Raw genomic sequence first — 21,488 nt, forward strand, 5'->3', positions numbered from 1 at the left:
TTTATGCTAAAACTACTCAGATCATCGTACTTTCTTGTTAAAACTCGCACTTGAAAAAAAAAAAAAATAAAAAGAAAATCGAAGTACCTTGCATTACTAATCGAATGAGTAGTTTAATCTTTTATTGTTGTCGTATGCAGACACAATATATCACTTTAAAGTAACGAGGCCTTTAACTAGAGTAGATAATGAGTATTACTTACTTACCTTACTTATTTCTCACTCTCAGTAACTGGCCTCGAAGTTCCTCCCTGAGTAGTTAATTTTTTTTTTTACTTTGGCAGAAGAATGTAATACAGGAGTTTGATACTTCCAAATAGAATTTTATAAAAATCAACAAATGACAAATCCTAAAAATGAGTTTTAGTTATAATTATTTCCTGAATATTTTCCACACTGAACCTACTCCTTTTATCAGTCCATAAACCATATCGCATTTACTAGGCCCTGATCTCATTTCTGCTGGACTACGGTTGTTAGATCTATGACACATGGGCACTTGCAGCTCTGGGGTTTGTACATCATCGTGGTATAAGATTGGCTACTATCACCCTCTGTAACAGTCCTGTAGACTATCTCGCCGGCCAATGTGGCAGAGCGGTTCTAGTCTGGAACCGCGCGACCGGTACGGTCGCAGGTTCGAATCCTACCTCGGGCATGGATGTGTGTGATGTCCTTAGGTTAGTTAGGTTTAAGTAGTTCTAAGTTCTAGGGGACTGATAACCTCCGATGTTAAGTCCCATAGTGCTCAGAGCTATTTCAATTTTTGTAGACATCTCCCCGCCGAAACCGGGATCTTACCTTTTCAGCTGCGACGGTATCAACTCTGTCTCACTTACGCAATCACTATACGACGATTTCCTAATCATCCGATATACCAACTTCCTTTCTCATACAGATTGTATCGATCACCTGCCGCTCGCCCTCGGGTGGGTTTCCCAGATGGAATGTGCCTCAACCCTCTGGTGGGACGTCTACCTATTCCTCTTAGAAAGGTACAATCATCAGTTAGTAAGCAAATCACAAATTAACGAACTAGGACCTATGTATTTCAAGACCCTGAAGTTTCAGTCGCTTTAATGACCTTTCTGCGTCTATTCCTCTCAGTTCTTTAGGAATATCAGGAATCTGCTGTCGTTTACACTGACAGCACTAAAGCCTTGGATCGGAAGGGATATGCTTTTACATTTCCTGCCATTGTTCGATGCAGTGGACCTGCAGTGTGTTTAAAGCGGAGCTGATAGCCATTAACAGCGCCTTGTTTGTTATTAAACAGACCTAATCTATAGTGACTCAAAGACCAGTCACCTGGCTATCAACCGATGGTACTTTTGTCACCCTGTGATATCTAGTGTTCACGATCTTGTCTCCGACCTTAAACTACCTGCTCATTGGTCTGTCTCTGGTCCTGAGCCATGGTGGTATCCCAGGGAATAAATTAGCCTACCTTTTAGCTAGAAATTGCTTACTTGCCCAAAATTTGCTTTGTCGATCCCGGGTGAGGAATTACGGAGACAGATAAGGCCTTTACGCACTCTTAGATGGAACAACTTGTAGTGGGCTGTTGGCCTCTCGAGTACACTACGTACTATCAAGGAGACTACAGCTGCATTGCGTCCCTTATTCTGCTCCTACCAGAAGGAATCGACTGTCCTATGTCCTTCCATACTAGTTTAACTCATAATTTTGTTTTACATAATGAGCCACTGCCTCATTTTGGTTGTGGACACGCATAGACAGTTGCTCACATTCTGGTGAAGTGCCCGCTCCTTCTTACTATCGACGCCAATATGGTCTCCCAGTTCCTCAGCCTCAAATGTTGGCGGACGACGTACGAATAGTTGAACTGGTTCTTCATTTACTCCGGGAAAGTGTTTTTTACACTCAGATTCAACGTTTTAAACTGCTTTCAGGGTGTGGGCAACGCAGGGTGGTTGGTGTTGGGGTGTCACCGGCCGCATTCTGTGCCTGTGATACCATGGACCCTACCTCCTGTACCAGAAACCATGGTTATTCTTTTAGTACTCTGTTTTTATTACTTTAGTATATGGTTACATCTCTCTTTCTGTTTCACCTTATTTTACTTTTTTAAGAGTGTCTCTTCTTAAAGCACTCTGGTGAAGGCAGGAGCTTAAGGACTGATATCGGATGATGACGAAAAACTGTTTTTTATGCTTCCTACGAAATAGAGGGTGCTGTTCCAGTCTTTAACACTTTGGCTATAACGAAGCACCCATGGTATAGGTGTAGCGTCTTTGATTAGTAATCAAAAAATCCTCGGTCCCAAGTTCGAAACCCGCCGCCGCTTAAACTTTGATTCATAATCAGCGTTGGCGGCAGAAGACTTCCGGCATAACAAGTCATCCTCATTCTGCCAACGGCCTTGTCGAAGAGGACGGAAGAGCGGACAAAGGTTCAGGGCACGCTCTTGTCCTTGGAGTGGGAAACTGCTCCTAAAGGCAGAAAAATCAGCTATGATCTACTGCATGATCATGGAGAAGGCAATGGAAACCGCTGCATTAAAGACACATAATGTATATCCACAGGGCATCTGGCCCGTAATTGAAAAAGTGTCATGATAATCTCTCCATTGCCAAAAGATTCCGGGATAGTCCCCCATTCGGGTCTCCGGGAGAGGACTGCCAAGGGGGAGGTGATCGAGAGAAAAAAATTGAATAACCAGCGAAAGGATAACGTTGTATGAGTCGGGGGGCGTGGAATGTCAGAAGCTTGAACGTGGTACGAAAGCTAGAAAGTCTGAAAAGGGAAATACAGAGGCTCAATCTAGATACAGTAGGGGTCAGTGAAGTGAAATGTAAAGAAGACAAGGATTTCTGGTCAGTTGAGTGTATGGGAATATCGACAGCAGCAGAAAATGGTATAACGGGAGTAGGTTTCGTTATGAATAGGAAGTTGGGGCAGAGAGTGTGTTATTGTGAACAGTTCAGTGATAGGGTTGTTCTTGTCAGAATCTACAGCAAACCAACACCAACAACGATGGTTCAGGTATACTTGCCGGCTTCGCAAGATGAAGATGAAGAGATAGAGAAAGTATATGAGGGTACTGAAAGGGTAATAAAGTATGCAGGGAGATGAAAGTCTAATGCTTACGGGTGACTGGAATGCAGTTGTAGGGGAAGGAATAGAAGAAAAGGGTACAGGAGAATATGGGCTTGGGATAAGGAATGAGACAGGAGAAGGACTAATTGAGTACTGCAATAAATTTCAGCTAGTGACAGCGAATGCTCTGTTCGAGAATCACAAGAGGAAGACGTATACTTGGAAAAGGCTTGGTGATATGGGAAGATATCAGTTACATTACATCATGGTCAGACAGAGATTCCGAAATCAGATACTGGACTGCAAGGTGTACCCAGGAGCAGTTATAGACTCAGATCACAACGTAGTAGAGATGAAGAGTAGGCTGAAATTTAAGAGATTAGTCAGGAAGAATCAATACACAAATAAGTGGAAAACGGAAGTACTAAGGAATGACGAGATACGCTTGAAGTTCTCTAAGACTATAGATACAGCAATAACGAATAGCTCAGTAGGCAGTACAATGGAACAGGAATGGACACCTCTAAAAACGGAAATCATAGAAGTCATAAAGAAAAACATAAGTACAAAGAAGGTCACTGCGAAGAAACCATGGTTAACAGAAGAAAGACTTCAGCTGATCGATGGAAGAACGAAGTAAAAATTGTCCAGGGAGATTCAGGAATACAGAAATACAAGTCGCCGAGGAATGACATAAATAGGAAGTGCAGGGAAGCTAAGACGAAATAACTGCATGACAAATGTGAAGAAATCGAAAAAGAAATGATTGTCGGAATCACTGAATCAGCATATAGGAAAGTCAAACCAACATTCAGTGAAATTAAAAGCAATGGTGGTAACATTAAGAATGCAACAGGAATTCCACTGTTAAATAAATGTAAATATCGTGTGACTAGGGCCTCCCGTCGGGTAGACCGTTCGCCTGGTGCAAGTCTTTCGATTTGACGCCACTTCGGCGACTTGCGTATCGATGGGGATGATGATTAGGACAACACAACACCCAGTCCCTGAGCGGAGAAGATCTCTGATCCAGCCGGGAATCGAACCCGGGCCCTTAGGATTGACATTCTGTCGCGCTGACCATTCAGCTACCGGGGGCAGACCCATCACTGTTAAAGGCTGAAGAGAGAGCGGATGGGTGGAAAGAGTTCATTGAAGACCTCTACAAGGGGAGAAGATTTGTCTGATGTGACAGAAGAAGAAACGAGAGTCGATTTAGAAGCGAGATAGGGGATCTAGTATTAGAATTAGAATTTAAGGGCGCTTTGGAGGACTCAAGGTCAAATAAAGCAGAAGGGATAGATAAAATTCCATCATAATTTGTAAAACCATTGGGGGAAGTGGCAACAAACCGACTAATCACGTTGGTGTGTAGAATGTGTGAGTCTGGCGACATTCCATCCGACTTTCGGAAAAAATATCATCCGCACAATTCCGGAGACTGCGAGAGCTGACAAGTGGAGAATTATCGCACAATCAGCTTAACAGCTCATGCATCCAAGTTATTGACAAGAATAACATACAGAAGAATGGAAAAGAAAATTGAGGATGTGTTAAATGACGATCAGTTTGGCTTTAGGAAGGCCAAAGACACCGTAGATGCAATTCTGACTTTGCGATTGATAATGGAAGCAAATCAAGACACGTTCATAGGATTTGTTGACCTGGAAAAAGCATTCGACAATTTAAAGTGGTGCAAGACAATGGAAATTCTGAGAGAAATATTGGTAAGTTATAGGGAGAGAACGGTAATATAAAATATGTAAAAGAGCCAAGAGGGAAAACATGAGCGGATGACCAAGAACGAAGTGCTCGGATTAAGAAAGGTATAAGTCAGGGATGTAGTCTTACGTCCTTATTGTTCAATCTGTCAATCTGTACATCGAAGAAGCAGTGATGGAAATAAAAGAAAGGTTCATTAGTGGAAGTACAATTCAAGGTGAAAGGACATCGATGATACGATTCGCTGATTACATTGTATCCTCAGAGAAAGTGAAGAAGAATTACATGATCTACTGATTTTATTTTTATTTTTTATTTATTTCTATCCATCCGTAGACAATATAGATTGTATGGATGTTGTCAACAAATAAATATATATGATACAGACACAAGGGTATATAAAAGTACAATTGCATTTCCTAAATATAAACTACAATTGTCTGTCTGACTGTGCTTCATGATTATACATAATGTACCACTCTGTTATTAAACATACCAAAGAAATTAATGAAATGAACAGTGTAATGAGTACAGAATACAGATTGAGAGTGAATCGAAGAAAGACCAAAGTAATGAGACGTAGCAGAAATGAGGACAGCGAGAAACTTAACGTCAGGATTGATTGTCACGAAGTAGATGAAGTTAAGGAATTCAACTACCTAAGCAGCAAAATAACCAATGACCGCCGGAGCAAGGAGGGCATCAAAAGCAGCCTCGCACTGGCAAAAAAGGCGTTCCTGGCCAAGAGAAGTCTACTAGTATCAAACATAGGCCTTAATTTGAGGAAGAAATTTCTGAGAATGTGCGTTTTTAGCACAGAGTTGTATGGTAGTGAAACATGGACTGTGGAAAACCGGTACAGAAGAGAATCGAGGTATTTGAGATGTGTTCCTTCAGACGAATGTTGAAAATTAGGTGGGCTGATAAGGTAAGGAATGAGCAGGTCCTGCGCAGAATCGGAGAAGAAAGGAATATGTGGAAAACACTGACAAGAAAAGTGATAGGATAATAGGACATCTGTTAAGACATCAGGGAATGGCTTCCGTGATACTAGTGGGAGCTGTAGAAGGAAAAAACTGTAGAGGAAGAAGAAACTGGAATACATCCAGCAAATAAGAGAGGACATAGGTTTTAAGTGCCACTCTAGGATGAAGAGGTTTGCACAGCAGAGGAAATCGTGGCAGGCCGCATCAATCAAGTCAGAGGACTGATGACTCAAAAATAAATAAATAAAATCAATAACGGATCGGGAGTGGGACGGCTGTGGGTCAGACGGTCCCTGCTGCATGCAGAGCCCAGAGGAACACTCGGCATGCGCAATCCACCTATTGACCTGATTGCTTCTCTCAACTTATTGTTGGTCCAACTGATAATTATTACGATTTAGCCATCTCACTTTTACTATTAGAAATCTTCTCAGCTAGAAGGCAACCTTACTCCGCAACTGTCTTAGCAGTTAATCTGTTTGGCGGGATGTCAAATGTGGCTCAGGTTTCTCTCGCCAAAGATTAATTCAAAATGTTTCAAATGGCTCTCAGCACTATGAGACTTAACATCGGAGGTCATCAATCCCCTAGAACTTAGAACTACTTAAATCTAACTAACCTAAGGATATCACAAACATCGATGCCCGAGGCAGAATCCGAACCTGCGACCGTAGCGGTCGCGCGGTTCCAGATTTAAACGCTTAGAACTGCTCGGCCAAAACGGCCGGCTTCCAAAGATTGGTCCTGGGGGAGGTCTCGTCTGCCGTTTAACCTGCACACCGGCCCGAATCATTTAGTTTTACTTTTCTCTAAATTATTTCTCAGCTCTGGCATAAATATTTCTTTCAATGCCTCTGTTTTACTGCTCCTATACGCTATGATAATTCGATCAAATTTCTGTCTCACTTCACCAAGAACAAATGACCCATCTTTTAACCGAGAGATTCATGAGCTCGCTGTTTAGCCCCTTAACCTTCTAACCAACCAATTAACTAAACCACGTTTAACTCTTGTAGCTCTCGGAAATACTATCACAGGCCACGGGCTGTGTCAGACGGGAGGAAGCATTGTAATATGAACGTATAATCACGAAAGAAAGAACTCTCCCAAATATGTAACCTTACAGTGCACTCACACAGAGCTGGTTTCACAGTCGTAGACATCCTTTGCAACTGAAATGTATGTTCATATTACAATAATAACAGAAATGTATGTGGAGTAGCACGATGTTCAACATATTCTCACTCACAAAGAAACTAGAAGTACACATCGCTGCATGGAGGAGAATGCGATACGTGTTGTAAGAGTTTAGGATGGTTCTTCCTGAGAACTAGAGTAAAGAAAGGTGTAGAATGTTGGTGGTTCAAATGGCTCTGAGCACTATGGGACTCAACTGCTGAGGTCATTAGTCCCCTAGTATGTAGAACTAGTTAAACCTAACTAACCTAAGGACATCACAAACATCCATGCCCGAGGCAGGATTCGAACCTGCGACCGTAGCGGTCTTGCGGTTGAATGTTGGCATAAGATTATTATAAAATAGTTGCAAAATTTAGAATATTCTAAGGCCTTTAGTTGTGACATACAACTCTGAATGCAAACTTTGCAGGCTCATAAAACGAAAGAGTCTTGATTGTTTTAACATATGCATGAAATAAAAATGCTTTTCTGCAATGCAAACCCTGTGACAAATTTCAGAGAAAGTGCGGTGCATTGACTTTTGTAACACACTCATGAGCATTTACTCAAACTGAATCATAAAGTTTGTCAGTGGGGAGAGAGCCTCATTCTGTCATAATAGTGCTGTATCGATGTAATTTGTCATTCATTTTTGGAAACAGTCCCTTACTGGAAGTAAATCAATAATGTATCCTTGCAGCCATTTTAAATATAAAAAATAGATATTAATGGTGATTAAATGATTATAGAAGAAGTGAACTGATAGTCCGTGAGATGGCTCCTTCCTTTCATTTAAGGCTATGCCGTCGACTTACAGTTGATACAGCTGAAACGAAATCTCTAATTTCCTCCTTTGCTGTTCAGATACGTAGCTAAGTTCGCACAAAATTTTAAAATTATTTTCTGTACCACTACTGCACGTCAAAAAGTGAAGCAGTCAAATGTGCAAAAATTACTTTTCTGTCCAGCGATACTGACTCTGAGGAATGACGGTTGAATTACGAATCCGTTGAAAGATAACAGGAATCGTGAATATGCACTAAGGTGGGTAGCATATGTTGTTTAGTTTTTCCGTCTGCCTTCCGATTTAGCATCACCGTCACACTGACAAAGGAACCTCCCCATCGCACCCCCCTCAGATTTAGTTATAAGTTGGCACAGTGGATAGGCCTTGAAAAACTGAACACAGATCAATTGAGAAAACAGGAAGAAGTTGTGTGGAACTGAGAAAAAATAAGCAAAATATAGAAACTGAGTAGTTCATGCCAAGATAGGTAACATCAAGGACCCTGAGACCGCAGGAGCTCCGTGGTCTCGTGGTATCGTGAGCAGCTGTCAAACGAAAGGTCCTTGGTTCAAGTCTTCAATCGAGTGAACAGTTTAATTTTTTATTTTCAGTTTATGTGACAAACTCTTATGTTTTCATCACTTTTTTGGGAGTAATTATCACATCCACAAGAAAATCTAAATCGGGCAAGGTAGAAGAGTCTTTTTACCCATTCGCCAAGTGTACAAGTTAGGTCGGTCGACAACATATTCCTGTCATGTGACGCACATGCAGTCACCAGTGTCGTATAGAATATATCAGGTGTGTTTTCCTGTGGAGGAATCGGTTGACCTATGACCTTGCGATCAAATGTTTTTCGTTCCCATTGGAGAGGCACGTCCTTTCGTCTACTAATCGCACGGTTTTGCGATGCGGTCACAAAACACAGACACTAAACTTATTACAGTGAACAGAGACGTCAATGAACGAACGGACAGATAATAACTATGCAAAAATAAAGATAGTAAAATCTTCACTTGTGGGAAGACTTGAACCAAGGACTTTGACCTCTTCATTTGTAGCTGCTCACGCTACCACGACACCACGGCGCTCCTGAACTTACGTACTCCTTGATGTTGCATATGTGACCCATGGACTACTCAGTTTGTGTATTTTGCTTATTTTTTCACAGTTCCACGCAACTTCTTCCTGTTTTCTCAATTGATCTGTGTTCGGTTTATCAAGGCCTATCCACTGTGCCAAGTTATAACTAAATCTGAGGGGGGTGCGATGGGGAGGTTCCCTTGTGAGTATGCCTGTCCTTCGTGCACTCCGCTACCTTAAGGCTCTCACGGAGAGTGGACGCAGTTGGCTGGTTAATCCAATCACTTGTCAGACATTCGCTTCGAAATTGCTATCATAAACTGATAATCCAAAGCTACTGAATCGCTGTAATACATCAGCCCCTGTTTGTTCACAGAAACAAATAATATCTGACAAAGGGAGGCCGCGACGTTGGGATCACGGATTTACTTCAAACTTTGTACACCTTTATCAGATCATTAAAATAACGCAATATGCAACTAGCAAGGTGTACTACTCTGGCAAGTTTGAGATAATCGCAAGAGAAGTTTTACGCGTCGCCGGCCGCTGTGGCCGAGCGGTTCTAGGCGTTTCAGTCCGGAACCGCACTGCTGCTACGGTCACAGGTTCGAATCCTGCCTCGGGCATGGGTGTGTGTGATGTCCTTAGGTTAATTAGGTTTAAGTAGATCTAAGTCTAGGGGACTGATGACCTCAGATGTTAAGTCCCATAGTGCTTAGAGCCAATTGAAAATTTTACGCGTCTATTATGTCACCGATGTATCTGTGTGAAGGTACCGGTCGTTGGAGTTCATGGTGGTCGACTGGTTAACGTTCGACCTACTTCAGACTAATGCCGATGAGGGGACGGTTCGACTCCTGCTCACACTTAATTTTTAATCTACTCTATTTTCACCAATGGTCATATTATTTAATTTGTATGACATTGAGAAGTAATATAACCGCGTGTATTTGCATGAAGTTTTACTGAATTTCGTGTTATTTGATTACTTACTGTATAAAATAATTTTAATTATTAGAACAAGCATATGTATAACTATAAACAAGTAAATGAAGAAGTGCATAGAGTTTTCCGGAAAATGTATGCCTATCGCGATTTGGGAAATCCCTTATACATACAATCTGGTAAGGTACCCGGAACTACTTTGCACCTCGGTGCTTCGAGCTGCAGACACAAAGGGAAGCCCCATTTGGCAGTTAACCCGCGTAGCGGTGAGAACTGCTGAAGTAGCACGAACGAATAGCGTAGGTGCAAGTTTTTTGAACATAACATAATTTATACTAGTACTACAGAAATGTCCGCCGCTCGTGGTCACGCGGTAGCGTTCTCGCGTCCCGAGTAGGGGGTCCCGGGTTCTATTCCCGGCGGCGTCAGGAATTATCACCTGTCCCGAGATGACTGGGTGTTCATCATCATCATTCATCCCCATTACGGTCCGAGGAAGGCAACGGCAAACCACTTCCATTAGGACCTTGCCTAGCACGGCGGTGCGGGTCTCCCGCATCGTTCCCCTACACTCTGTGAAGAAGCTTGGGACTTCATTTCCACTATAGAAATGAAAGTTCGAGCGGGAGTCCAACCGTCGTCTCTCGCACGATCGTCTTACGAAGCTCCGACGCTAGCCAATTGACCTCCATGAACTGTAACATTCGGAACCTATGCACAGATACATCATTTACATGACAGACGCGTAAAAAATTCTCTTGCGGTTTTCTCGGTATTGCCAGAGTAGTGCATCTTACTACTTGCACATTATGTTGTTTTAGTGGAAAATTGGAAATTTGTGGTAAGGTCCTGTGGGACCAAACTGATGAGGTCATCGGTCCCTAGGCTTACACACTACTTAATCTAACTTAAAGTAACTTACGCTAAAGACAACACACACACCCATGCCCGAGGGAGGACTCGAGCCTCCGACGGGGCGAGCCGCTCGAACCGTGGCAAGGCGCCTGAGACCGCTCAGCTACCCCGCGCGGCTTGTTTTAATGGCCTACTAGAAGTGTACAAAGTCTGAAGTAATTCCGTGATCCCAACGTCATGGCCTCCGCAATGACAATTGTTCGTTTGCAAAGGGAGTGAATACAAATCACACAATGAATATGCAGGTACGTTACTGCAGCTAAAGTCCTTGCATTGAGCTGAGTTACATGCTCACAGAGGGGCAAGTGCTTTCGCTTGTACTTCGAGAGAAAACATACTAAAGCTGTCATATATACAACAGACTAACAAGGAAGCCCTTGAGTGCTCTGTCACAAAAGGCCAATGGCGTCTACGGTATTCTACGCGCCACGTATTGTCTACCATGCAACCACAATATTGGCTGCTAATGGCAATAGGGGGCGGGACTGGCGGTATCCAGTGGTGCGAACAGCATGAGGCTACGGAGCGTAGTTAAACTGCTTAGTCGACGAGTAACTCACAACAATGCTACAGTACTAGTGGTGTTGACACAAAACAGAGCAATGGCAACAATAAACAAAGCGAATATTACGTTAAATCTACAACGACAATTTCCGAAGTTGGCATTTCGTTAGAAAGGAGACCAAGGAATTCCGCAGAGTCAGAAAGAAGTTAGAGATGAAATATTAGCGTTTCTTCAAGATGAGTCAGTGGAATACGTGGTGTCATATACGCTCAATTGTGCGGATAATGTACGTGAGGAGTTTAATGATGACGATACGTGCTTAACATGTGAAAGTGATACTGAAAAACGTGTCGAGCCATGTAGCTTATCATCCTTGCCGGATAAGGAGCGACAAATCCGATCTCCAGTGAAACTTAGTAAAGGACAATCGTTGTCCAAACAACGGGCACTAAAAAAATTACCTTTAAGGAAGATCATCCGCAGCATAGAAAAAAAAAAGATGAACTGATTTTGTTAAGTCCGCAGCAAAATGACCGCGTAGTGTATAATGAAAAAAATAAAAAATACGGGTATTCAAGGGAGGACAAGACGTACTTGTTAAAGAAACTAGTTTTTGCGTGTTTCAAAACGTTATGCACATCAAATTGCGAGCGACATAGATATCAATATTTTCAAGGGAAGCATTGGATGGTTGCGTAACTTCAAACAGCGCTATAAAATTGGAAGACAGAAGATAACGAAATTTCAAACAAAGCGTCAACTTTACGATGCCTGGAAACTACGGAATCAGCTTGAAAATTTGTAGATGAGGATAAAAAAAAACTTATCCTATCGTTCAGTATGGAATTTGCTTTTATCTCCGAACTATCGGGATTTGAAGTGGAAATGCATGTGAAAGGAACCCTGGAAATTAGGGGCACCAAGTTAGTTGTATCAAGATGCCTTAACGTGTTCATATATAGTTATGCCGACTGTTAATCTGGATGGTAAATGTGCTAGAAAGTTATTTATTGTGCTGCGATAAGATGGAGGTGCTCTGCCCCCTAAGATTCTTTCTTGTGTGCGTAATCTTTCAAGAGCAGTAGCGAATCATTACGTCACAGCAAACAAGAGTGGGAAAATCAGCGTAAGAAAACTACAAGAAAAAATGGGCGTAAGAGAACTACAATTACAATATGAGCGTTGCTTTTGGTGAATACTTGGAAAAAAATTGCTTGTGCTTGATTTCTGGTCTGCGTATAAAAATGATCCTCCTTTAGAGCAAACTGTCCGTCCTGAAAATTGTGTGACATTGCAATTCATACTGCCTGGAAAAACTGGAAATATTCAGGCTCTGGATGTTTGTTTTCTCCGTACCTATAGAACATATTATCGCACTATCTGCACCTACATCTTAAAGGATAGTCTGTTTCTCAATAAGCTCCACGACAGACTGTTTCACATTAGGTTGCATGCTGTCGCATGCCATCAGTTCTCATCATCCCGTTATACCAGTATGATTCTATATGCATTCTTTAAGAGCGATCACTGTGGCGCACCATTTTTCATTCAGTGTTCATGATGCAAGTTAATGTTTTTTTTTGAACATTTGTTGAATGTCGACGATGTCAGTTTTGTGAAGTGTAATACATGCATCTCATAGAAGGTTGATATCTGCATCTGCAGGACACTCATTCTCTGTTGTCTTCCTGATGTAAAGGTGATTCATTAGCAACTAATATTTTTCCTGTCATAATTATTAACACAACACTTTCAAATGGGCCTTGCTGAAGACTGAACTTGCGACCTCGCACTCGAGCAGTCCTTGTAAGTTTTGCCGTTTACCACTGCATGTATTGAACAAGAGTAAAATTACATCGAGGTTGCAGAATTACCTTTCTGCCATAGCTCCTGAGACGATAGTTGTAGCTGTTGTGGCAAAAGACAGCTGGAACAGAAACGCTGCCATTACAGATCCCATTAGAGTATCTTCGTCATCAGCATCCAAGAGGAATTCTCCCACACCCATGAATGGTGTGGTATATTCTCCTCGTCCAAAGCTAAGACCGAAACCAAAGAGCCAGTAGCTGAAGCCACCAAGTACCACATCTGCTACGTTCTTCATCATTATGTTTACCTCGTTCTTTGTTGACACACAGCCAGATTCCAACATCCCGAAACCTGGAAACAGAAGCGTAATACAAATGTGTTATAATAAACCACTCAGACTCGATCGCACGGACGTGAGGATTTAGCCAAAGGCGGTGAGGGATTCTGGCCGCACATATCACCCAAATGAAGTCATGCGCGACGTACTTACCCCGTATTGGAACTGACAGATATTTTGATTTTCAATCAAACGAAGAAACAACAAGCCCACCGATCAGTTCAGTTCTTACTTGCAGCTGAATTTAATGTTAGATGTGATGCTATTTATGGTTTCAAATGGTTCAAATGGCTCTGAGCACTATGGAACTTAACTTCTGTGGTCATCAGTCCCCTAGAACTTAGAACTACTTAAACCTAACTAACCTAAGGACATCACACACATCCATGCCCGAGGCAGGATTCGAACCTGCGACCGTAGCAGCCCCGCGGTTCCGGACTGCGCGCCTAGAACCACTAGACCACCGCGGCCGGTTATTTATGGTTTATGTGCTATGAGCTGCTGGGGGTAGTTTCTAACTATAGATAAGTTTGTAACAAGAAAGAAGAGGAAAACGGATTTTCATTCGTCCACCAGCGATACGGTAAGTTAAAAATATCGGCGCACAACTATCGTAGCCTATCTCCCTATCTACAGCAGTTTAATATTAGAACTGGCATCTTTATTTGGGACTAGTAGAAATTCATCGTTGCAATATTTCAGTAATTCACAAGGAAGCGGAGAGTTAAACATCATTAAAAATACATAAAATGAAAATCAATGAATCACCACGAATTTGCCAGTGTCGCCCAAAAATCGCATCGATCAACAAAACATCGCCCAAACGGCGACGGTTGCATTTGCTCCAAATTCTGTCATCAGTATCCTAAATGGCAAAATATCGTCCAGTGTAGTCATATGGGTGGTGCTCAATTATGACAACCTGTTCCTATACGGACGATGGGGAGGCGTTTGTGGAGAGCGAAAGGGGTATGTGGTAACAGCACATTCTATAGTCTGTTCGCAAAAGATTTTTTTCAGCGGGCTGCTGGGATTCTTCAGAGCCAACTGCGCCCTGTATCCCCCTCCCATTTCGTCCAGAATCTAACTACGCACTTGTAGTACTATAATAATTGAGCCTGGAATTCCACGCACAATCAAATCTTAAAATAAGCATGCATTCAAGAAAAAAACAAATGACAAAAGATATGCAATTAAAGGAAAAACATGGACTGTCAGAATTCCATCTTTTGTTGTGATGCATTTTATTTTATTTTAAAACAATGTACAGCAATCAGTTTTTCCAAATCCACCGACCGGAGGGACTCTGTGCGTTGATGTGCTGAGATCATTTGAGGCGAATCTTTGGATTCGAGAGGCGAGGTGTTTAGAATCCACCCGTCAACAACACTGAAAATGGTTTTTGGACAATTTGGTGACTTTCTTCCGATAGTAATAAAAATTCCGCGCGGTGCGCTGTACGGTCGTAATTCCGAAATTCAGATTACTAAATGTTGGTGAACTGTGCAGTATTCAGCGAGCATACCAAAACTGAAAAACGCCGTTGAACTTTCAAAGCGTTTGTTGAGCTATAATTTGGGGTTTTTTAGGTATGAGGTCGCTTGTTCTATGCTTACATTGACTAATACTGAGGCACTGTGCTGTACGCGTGAACGTGGTAGTACACGCTATGCGAAAATACGGTGATTTTACACCAAGCATTGTGTGATAGATCGAAATACCAGAAAGGGTTTCGTCCCAATGGGAATGCAGCACAAAAATTCTTCATCATAACGTATTTCATTCAGGAGCTTCACCTGGTCCTGCAAAAACGAATATTTGATACTATTTCGGATTGTGAAACTCTCCCCTGACTTAATTGTTCGGTACCTAACCACGTTGTGCTCTCGGTACCGCACTTTGCGGAACAAGAGGACTTTTTCCACTTATAACTGTAGATATGACTTAGAAGCAGCATGTTCCAAAAGAGTATCTTTTTCCTGTCGAGATTACACTTCTCTGGGCCTCCCTACATATAAGATGATGAGACCTAAGACTCATTTAGTGTCTACAAAGACCATTAGATGCCCAAAATTGCATTCCAAAAACGACTCAAATAAACATAATACGTCAGGGCTGTGAAGTTATTTACGCAACGCGTGGCAGTCATGTAGCCTCCGTAAGGCCACTTGCGATTACACAAACGAATAAAGAGAGGAACGCCAGTCACTGACTTGATACCTCTCTTCAGAAATAATTATATCTTCTGAAACTATCCTGAAAGTAATTCTGCAAGGCAAAAACGTCAAGAGAGACAATGAGCAAGAGAACATGAAACAAATAACTTGGTTAGGGTCCGCCTGGACTTAGAAAAAGCGCCACCAGAATAAATAAAACTGATCGCAAGCGTTACCAAAAAGATTTATCTAGGGTAACATTGTTAATTCAAGCCAACAAGAAGTTAATTCACAGGGGATCCTAAGTCAATATTTTAGTTTTTAGCTGTGCCACTGGTACACTGGTTGAGTGACATTATCTTTCACCGAAATCACTGCCAGTACGCACGCGAGAATTGAAAGCTCTTTCGGTGAAATGACAGCTCTTTCTGTTTGCAGTGTCAATTAGACACGAAGTCTCACACGAAAATTGCGAAAAATGGCACGAATGATACTATATATGAAAATAACACTATTTTATATGGCAAGCAAATCAATATCTCACTGTAGTTACCTTTCATTTCTACATTACACTGTCTAATGAAACAGCGTCCTGCCTAAAACTGAAATATTATTAAATAACTGACGAAATAAAGTACAGATAGAATTAAGTCGGTAGTTTCCAGACATAGACTTGATTAAAATTAATTGCAGGGCACGGTTCCTAGAACTACTTTCATTAACACTGCTCGTTGTAGAAAGTCGGTAATTGAAATAATACTCGTTTTCTGCTCAGTGTAGTAGTAGTAGTAGTAGTAGTAGTTGTTGTAGTTGTTGCTCGTTGTCCTGAAAATAAGCGGGATACGATTTCGCCGAGAGGTTCCCTGGGTTTTGAAAGCATTTAAGAGCAATCTTCTTCTTGGAGTTAGTATTGCGGTTTAATTCCTTCATTCAGTCGAGTCATCGATAACGCAGATTAGCTGTGTTCTTAAAACGACGTAAACAGGTATTAAGTGGACTTCTTTGTAATGAAACATCGCATAAATTTACTCTGCTGTATAGTCTTCGCTTTTAAATAACCGCAATATACTTCATGCGTACTTGGTGAAACATTAACAGTATAATCCACTGGAGTACGTCTGGGACGAGCTAGATTTCGACTTCTCTCCATCACAGCTCACATCCAACTCTCCACTACTACTACTAGCCAGAGAAAACAGTAACTAAAGATAAATGAACTTCGCACCGATAACTCATAGAGTACAAGACATACCGATTTTCAAACACAAGTAATGCTTCAGTAAAATATTTTATATCAAATAATTGCTATTTAATTAAGACTGAATAATCACTTAACTTTGGGTAGTCTTTCATAACAATATATGAAAATTATGGGTCCCCAAACAACGTAATAAATCAGTGAATTTTCCCTGAGAAAATATGCAGTACCGATGTTAGAAAATATTAAAAGGGCAAATGCGTATAATGTTGTATAATTGATTACAGTTGTTTCGCAATCTACTATACTCCAGAATCATACATTTGTGGTCTCGTTATAAGTGGAATTATACTTTCGCACTATGTGTAAAGGACAAGTGTGCCTGGGTGTTCGTCATGTATGTTAAGTTTCGTTCCAAGCTCCTGTACTGAATATGGGTCGTTGGCTTTCTCTGTCAATGTCCAGTAAGTCAATAAGTAGCTTACACTGACAGCGTATCCCGACAGTCCTGCAAAGATATCACTGCAATTGAACGACTAAAGAAGTGGTGTACTGCTCGGTGTGAACGTACCAAGACATAGTGTCCTCGATGCTTTTGTCTAGAGCTGTGTGTCAATAGGTATATAATAAAGGGTGGAGAGAACACTTGATTCGTCTTAAGACTAGCAATGCTTAGTCGACCCTGGCATGACTCACATCCGCCACAGTGCAAATATTGGTCAATCAGGAGTCAACGGTCTAAAAGAAAGCGTTAAAATTCATGCGGACAATAGTTCCAGAGACTAAGTGTTTTGATTTGGGTGTCATGGTTTATGATGGATAAGTACGTTCAGTGTTCGATATCCCGTTCACGTTGTTATAATCAGAGAAGTCCGTGACTGGGAGACAAATTTCCAGTGGCCTTGTTAAAGAAAGCATCCCACGAATCAACTGAAGTGGTTTAGGGAAACCACGGAAATCTTCACAATTTCGAACAGTTGTGATGACTAGCTTCCGTAGAATACTGTAAGAGCGATGTTGTGTTGATGGTTGCAGACACAACATCGCTGTTACAGAATTCTACGGAAGCCAGTTCATAGATGTTGGCTAGTGAGAGGATCATGTATACGATTGGAGTACAACCCCCGCCCCCCCCCCCCCCCCCCCCCCTGCGTCAGTTAAGGCCCGAAGAGGGTGTACTGAGTCACCGAAACTGGTTTCAATATAATAAAATAACATCAAAAAGACGGTTGCAAGTTTTTCTTTTTATTATGAATAGTTTAACCATGTCATGATATTTCTTTAGGTGTTACAACGCATAACCCGTACCACGACTCCAAAACACATACAAGACGCCTGAATGTTTAATAAATTACTGAATGCATTATTTAACAACAAATGCCCACTTGCTAAATAAAGGGCCTACATTTTTCTTGCACTAATAATATGCGATGTTACACTGTTAAGAAAAATAATGGCATAAGGGTCAAATGGTTCAAATGGCTCTGAGCACTATGGGACTCAACTGCTGAGGTCATCAGTCCCCTAGAACTTAGAACTAGTTAAACCTAACTAACCTAAGGACATCACAAACATCCATGCCCGAGGCAGGATTCGAACCTGGGACCGTAGCGGTCTTGCGGTTCCAGACTGCAGCGCCTTTAACCGCACGGCCACTTCGGCCGGCTGGCATAAGGAATCCAATTTGTGAACCTATATCGCTATTTACATTATTTTGACTGATTGCCTCTCATTTTTTCAAGAAAAAGCACAAAAATAATTGGCTGTGGAAGTAAGAAACACTGCAGTAAATAAAACTATGGCTACTTACTAAGTGGTGGTACTAGCATGTAACGCACCCAGCAGCCACTGCCGCTGCCTCGCGTACAGCGCTCTCAGGCATAGAGACTTCCACCTGAGAAGCGCAACTTCTATGTACCCTGCGTATATGATAAGCACCGAGCTGGGTGAATAACCGCCACTACCTCAACACGTACACATTGGTTGCCAGTAACTTAAGAAAAAACGTCCTACACAAAACTGATAAATGGAGAATCAACGAGATAACACTCATACCACTTCTTACAAGACAATGCTCAGCAGCACAGTCCCAGCCTGGAGATAGAGAGGCTTATGCGCTACCAATAGCAGCCACTGAATTTAGTTTGCAGGCGACCTTAAAAAGTTCTGAAATTATGCTTACTACATGGCTCATGTATTTTGTGAAACTCGTCTGTGAGCTCTTTGATTCGCCCATACATTCTTATTTACAAAATATGTCGATATCTTTCATTAAACAAATGCTTTATTTAATAAAAAATAGATTCCTACATGTACTCATGACATCCCTCCACTACAAATAAAACAATCAGGTTTAAAGTATTGGATGTTAAGATTTACCACGAATCCTCCTCTCGTGGTTCTCATGTATCGTTAGAGCTCTGACAACGTCGCGTCTACGACAGTGTCACTGAAGACGAGGCACAAATCGTCTAATATCAGAGTCAAGTTCAGTAGGTGATACTGCTGCGTGGAGAAGTCTGTAGATGCGATATTATTACTGTATTTCGTATGGTGGTAAACGCAGTACTTCGTTTGGAGGATGTGTATAATCCTAGCGTATAATGATATCCCCTTATAGTTCGCACTCTACTGGGTATTTTTTAGGGAAGATACGTTTCAAAGAGGTTGCCCGATAATTGAATTCAACTCCATCATATATTAAACCAACCTGGTAAGCGTAATGTATTTTTATGTAACACACAATGAAAAACGCACTTGAAAATTTGATTCATTTCTCAAAATCTGTTATGCAGTTGATAAATAATTACTGATTAGGTCGATCACGATGCGTAATCACGGATATTTTAAGACAACATATTGAGGCTAGCGTAGCATGGTGGAACTGCGACGCATTTTCACATCTAACGTTATTGGTTGTAGCGTTAGATCAGCACCTAACACAAATCCAAGACATCACAAACTGACCAATCACATTACGTGATTTATTTTTGGTCTGTAGCATGCGTATGTAGGCTAATTTCTTAGGAATCATGATCGGAGGTGACATCATGATCTTGTCACCAAATTATAAGTTCGTATTACTTTCCAGTAGACAAATCACAGAACCAGATGCATACGATTTAATAGGTAATGGGGTATGTCAGTAGGGGAGCAGTGGGAACTCTGGCTAAAATCGCTGACATCAGCAATCAGCATCACTATAACAGGAATCTATGACATCAGCATCAGCATTCTCATAAGTTCCATTTCCTCTGTAGTAAAGTCTCAGAATACATTATTTTATATTAGTACACCGACAGTACAAATTTGTGTAATCGATATTCACGTTAAATAATTAAAACTGTGTACAGACAGACAACAGTTTGCATTAGACGCGTATCGTCTACTTGAGGCTGTTACCATATTCCATTAGAACTCTCATTTTATTGTTAACCATTTCCAATTTGTAGCAAGAGTGTATTTATTTAGAAAACAATAATGTATTACAGTAAATTGTTAAACAGTAAAACTATAGGACCATGAGAGGTGCTCACAGGCCATCAGCTATCCCTTCCAGGAGGCTCTGGTGATTCAGCAGCGATTTCCATAACTCACTATGAAGCGACAATATGATGTGAGTGGTGTTAGTGCTGTCTCTCCAATGTGCGTTTTCTCTCCTCCAAAGTCAGTCAGTTGTATATGTCTCGAAAACACTAAATTACCCACCACTGATACTGTTGGAGTGAACAACCAAAAATGGCTTAAATTTAGGAAAATGTAGATCAATGATATCAGTTATTAATCTGTCATGTAGATAAAATGTGTGCTACTCACGTTGTGCCCAGAGCACTTTTATCCCCTATCACCGAACTTCTCATGATTTCATCTGTGGTAGTAGTGTCAATACATGATTCATGTGTATCCCTCTTCGTTTATGGAATCATTCTACTTTATATTGCATAAAAATATTTTCTTTGCGTTTCCAAATACAGGTGACTTGTTGCTCTAATGCATTGAGAGAGAATACTAAGCGTTCAGACGCCAAATGAAGGTTGTCTTACCCAGATCAAACACCGCAGTAATAAAACGACTCTATGTAAGAACAGTTTTTCACCTTATATTCCTGTGTCTAGAAACAGTGATTTACCAAAGGAATGGAGGCATATCAATTTACACTACAACAGAATCTTATAGCTGGAAATGTATTGTAAATATTGCCAAGTATTTTGAAAACTACTTATCACACCTTATTATATATATATATATATATATATATATATATATATATATATATATACGGGGTGGTCCATTGATAAAGAGCGGGCCAAATAATATATATATATATATATATATATATATATATATATATATATATATATATATATATATACGGGGCGGTCCATTGATAATGAGCGGGCCAAATATATCACGAAATAAGCATCAAACGAAAAAACTACAAAGAACGAAACTTGCCTAGCTTGAAGGGGGAAACCAGATGGCCCAGTGGTTGGCCCGCTAGATGGCGCTGCCATAGGTGAAACGGATATCACTGCGTTTTTTTAAAATAGGAACCCCTATTTTTTATTACATATTCGTGTAGTACGTAAAGAAATATGAATGTTTTAGTTGGACCACTTTTTTCGCTTTGTGATAGATGGCGCTGTAATAGTCACAAACGTATAAGTACGTGGTATCACGTAACATTCCGCCCATGCGGACGGTATTTGCTTCGTGATATATTACCCGCGTTAAAATGAACCGTTTACCAATTGCGGAAAAGGTCGATATCGAGTTGATGTATGGCTATTGTGATCAAAATGCCCA

The 21,488-nt window shown here is 41.1% G+C and overlaps 1 protein-coding gene across 1 annotated transcript in view; it reads right to left on the reverse strand.

The window, feature by feature from the left end:
* Positions 1 to 21,488, reverse strand: part of LOC124555964 (putative ammonium transporter 3) — a 237,041-nt gene that overhangs the window by 201,307 nt on the left and 14,246 nt on the right. Inside the window, exon 2 of the mRNA XM_047130011.1 lies at positions 13,057 to 13,342. Coding sequence (XP_046985967.1) covers positions 13,057 to 13,342 — 286 coding nt within the window. The remainder of the gene's footprint in view (positions 1 to 13,056; positions 13,343 to 21,488) is intronic.

The sequence above is a fragment of the Schistocerca americana genome, chromosome X (assembly GCF_021461395.2).
Source record: "Schistocerca americana isolate TAMUIC-IGC-003095 chromosome X, iqSchAmer2.1, whole genome shotgun sequence".
Classification (NCBI taxonomy): Eukaryota; Metazoa; Arthropoda; class Insecta; order Orthoptera; family Acrididae; genus Schistocerca; species Schistocerca americana.